General features: G+C 62.3%; 1 protein-coding gene across 1 annotated transcript; it reads left to right on the forward strand.

Annotated features, from left to right (window-relative positions):
- Nucleotides 1-2,005: 2,005 nt before the first annotated feature.
- On the forward strand, nt 2,006-2,565 carry LOC137159896 (E3 ubiquitin-protein ligase TRIM39-like; the record flags this gene model as incomplete). The annotated part of the gene is made up of 1 exon (XM_067558365.1): nt 2,006-2,565. A coding segment is annotated over one exon (560 nt), but the record flags the coding sequence as incomplete, so codon positions are not given.
- Between the last annotated feature and the right edge of the window lie 754 nt (nt 2,566-3,319).

The following is a 3,319-nucleotide window of genomic DNA, read 5'->3' on the forward strand; positions in this document are numbered from 1 at the left end:
TGGGGCAGTTCCAGCAGGGGTAAGAGAGCCCAGGGGCCATGCACACACATTGCAGCACCACTGGCCCAGGGGTGCCTGCACTCCGGGGTATCTTACCACATAGAGCTGGGGCAGGGCGGGCAGGAGAGTCACACAAAGACCACTGGGGGGCCTGGTAGGGTCACCACTTCTGAGGTCCAAAAATCCGGGACATTTGCTTGCTCCATATACCCCGCCTGTCCCCTCACCCCGGCACTCTGCTCAGCCCACCCCAGGAGAGCACCCAACCCCCTCCCGGCGGTGATCCCCACAGCCAGTGCCTGCGCGGTGGTGAATGGGCCCTGGTAGCCCCAAGCTCCCCATCTCACTCCCTGCTCCCAAGCTGCCCAGTCCCCAAAGCTCCCAGACCCTCTGGATCCTCTGTGCCGCCACCACCACCCCACAGCTCCCCATGTCCCACAGACACGGACACACCCGGCACTTGCAGACACTCCCCATGTTAGCCCTGATCAACCCCCCGCTTGTGACACTGAACTGCTTCCCCCTATGAGGTCCACTCAGCGCTCTCCAGCCTGGGAAGAAAACGCTGGACATTTCTGGCCAATCTGGCTGGGTGCAGGGAGAAAATCGAAAAATTTGGCTTTGGGAAAAGTCTCATGTTATAAACACAAAGGGTTTGTCTACACGACCCATGGCAGCGAGTCTCGGAGCCGGGTGACAGACATGGGGTTTTGCACCTCTCTCCTTTTACCTCCCTGGCACATGCCCCCGCTCCACCTGAACCCACCCACCCTTCGCCCCCTGACCTCCTTGCATCCCTCTCCCCCTCCCACCTGCCCCCCATCTGCCCACTCCACCCCTCACCCTCCTCTGCTGTCCTGCCTCCCGCCCTTCTCTTCACCCCCCCTCAGGGTCCCTGCTATGTCTGCACCGCTGCCCCTGCCACTCTCCCCACACCCACTTTACCCTCCTCCTGCCCTGGTGCTGACCCCTCCCTTCGTTACCCTCTCCCTCTTGACGTCTACCCCTTCTTTCACTCCTCTGTTGCCCCCTGAGGTCTGCCCCTTCTTTCCCCATCTCCCTTTTAGTGCCCACCACACCCTCACTCCCCCCCATGCCCCTGTGGTGCCTGCCCCACCCCTCACCCCCTTTGTCCCCTTCTCACCTGCACCTTCCCCCACCACATCCTTGGCCCACCTGGTGATCCCCACTTCCCCTCGTGACCCCTCTGCCACTGGGGCTGCCCCTTCCCCTGCTCCCTCTTGTCCTCTGGGGCCAACCCCCCTTTCACCCCCTCTGCCTCCCTGGGGCTCCTCTTTTCCCTTAGCCCCCCTGACACCCGCCCCTCCCATCACCCCACTCTGCCCCCTGGTACCCTTCCCATCTCACTCTGCCCTCCGCTGCTCACCCCTGCCCTAGACATCCCCACTGCCCCCGGGCTTGTGCCTCTCTCTGTAACCCTGGTGCCTGCCCGTTCCTTCCCCCGCCTGCTCCTGGTGCCTGTCCCCTCCTCCTCCCCCCACCCCTGGCACCTGACTCTCCTCTTCACTCCCCTCTGTTCCCTAGAGCCCCCCTCTCATCATTTCCCTGCCCTTTGGAGCCTCCCCCCATAGCCTCACCCCCTCTGCCCCATGGTGCCCCCCTTCCCTTGCTTTCCTGCATCCTCTGGGACCTGCCTCTCCCTCCTCCCCCCTTTGTCCTCCTGGTGCCTGCTCCTTCCCTTCCCCCCACTGCCCTTGTGCCTGCCCCTCTCTTCTGCCCTTCCTCTGCCCCTGCCAGCATCAGCCTGTCCCCTCCCTTGCCCCTGGGCTGCCTCACCTGCCCTGCCCCCGCTGACACCTTCCTACCCCATCCCTCCCCGCTCCTGCTCTCCTTCCCCTCAAGTTCACTCCCATGGGCAGAGGGGCCCTGACTCCCCTTAACGGGCAACAACCCCCCCAGCCATTAACGGGGACGCAGGTTAATTTCCCTTTGATCCCCGTGACCAGCCCCTGCCCCGGCCCTGACTCTGTGACTCTCTCCCCAGTGGACGTGACTCTGGATCCAGACACGGTAAATCCCTACCTCGTCCTGTCTGAGGATCGGAAACGTGTGAGAGACAGAGACACACCCCAGGATCTGCCCGACAATCCGGATAGATTTGATTATTGTGCCTGTGTGCTGGGCACTGAGGGGTTCCTGGGCGGGAGGCGTTACTGGGAGGTGGAGGTGGGAGACAAGACTAGATGGACTCTGGGGGTTTGTGGGGAATCTGTGAGCAGGAAGGGGAAGATCACATACACACCTGAGGAGGGATACTGGGTCGTGTGGCTGAGGGATGGGGAATACAAGGCCCGCACCTCCTCCCCAACCCGCCTCTCTGTGAGCGTCAGGCCCAGCCGGGTGGGGATTTTCCTGGACTATGAGGCAGGCGAGGTCTCATTTTACAATGTGACTGACAGGTCCTGGCTCTTCACTTTCACCTACACCTTCTCCGGGACTCTTCGCCCTTATTTCAGTCCTGGTCTCAGTGCTGGGAGTGAAAACGCGGCTCCCCTGATCATCTGCCCAGTCCCAGCCCAGGCCGGAGGGAATCTCTGTCCCTGACAGCGACACCCACAGCAGAGACTGTCCCCTCCCAGCGCTGAGCAGCCCCCAGGCCTGTGCCCAGGAGAGGGTCTAAAGGGCATCACCTGCCCCCCGGCCACCCACCCCTCAGTTCCCAGCACCAGGCCTGTCAGATGGGGGAGGGACAGGGAAGAGAAGGGGGTGGGAGGAGCTGGCTGCTGGGCTGTGGGGCAGGGCGTGTGGGTTGGGTGGGTGCTATGTCAGGGGTAGAAGCTGAAGGTGGGGTGGGGAGGGGAGAGACGTCCCCCAAGGACGAAGAGCCCCTGGCAGAAATGATGGGGGCGGGGAGAGAAGAGCCCCGTGAGTGCGATGGGGCCCGTGCGCGAGGGGAAGGTCCCGGCATTTCCTGCCCTGGGGGAGTCTCTGCCCATGGCAGGGGGTGAAACGGCCCCAGGGGGCAGCGCGGGGGCAGGGGTGAGAGCACCGGGGCCCTGCTGTATGGGGCTGCTCTGTGCTGCAGCCTCAGCCTGTGCGGGGAGCTGGTCCCAGCGTGATGGGGGGAGGGTGGGGAGAGCTGGGGGAGGGGATTCGGTAGCTGGGCCAGGGGAAGGGGGATGAGAGCCTAGCCCCAGGGCTGTGTGAGCGAGGGGCCAGGCTGGGTATGAAATCTCAGTGTAAAATAGGGAGAGAAAGAAAAAAGCGAGATTGTTCTAATTTAGAAAACGTTATCTACTGTCAGAAGAAGTAAAAACAAGAATATTTTAATTTACATTTCAACAATATTTCAAATACA

The sequence above is a fragment of the Emydura macquarii genome, unplaced genomic scaffold, assembly GCF_026122565.2.
Source record: "Emydura macquarii macquarii isolate MOO-44397 ecotype Brisbane River unplaced genomic scaffold, CSIRO-AGI_Emac_v2 contig_1994, whole genome shotgun sequence".
NCBI lineage: Eukaryota > Metazoa > Chordata > Testudines > Chelidae > Emydura > Emydura macquarii.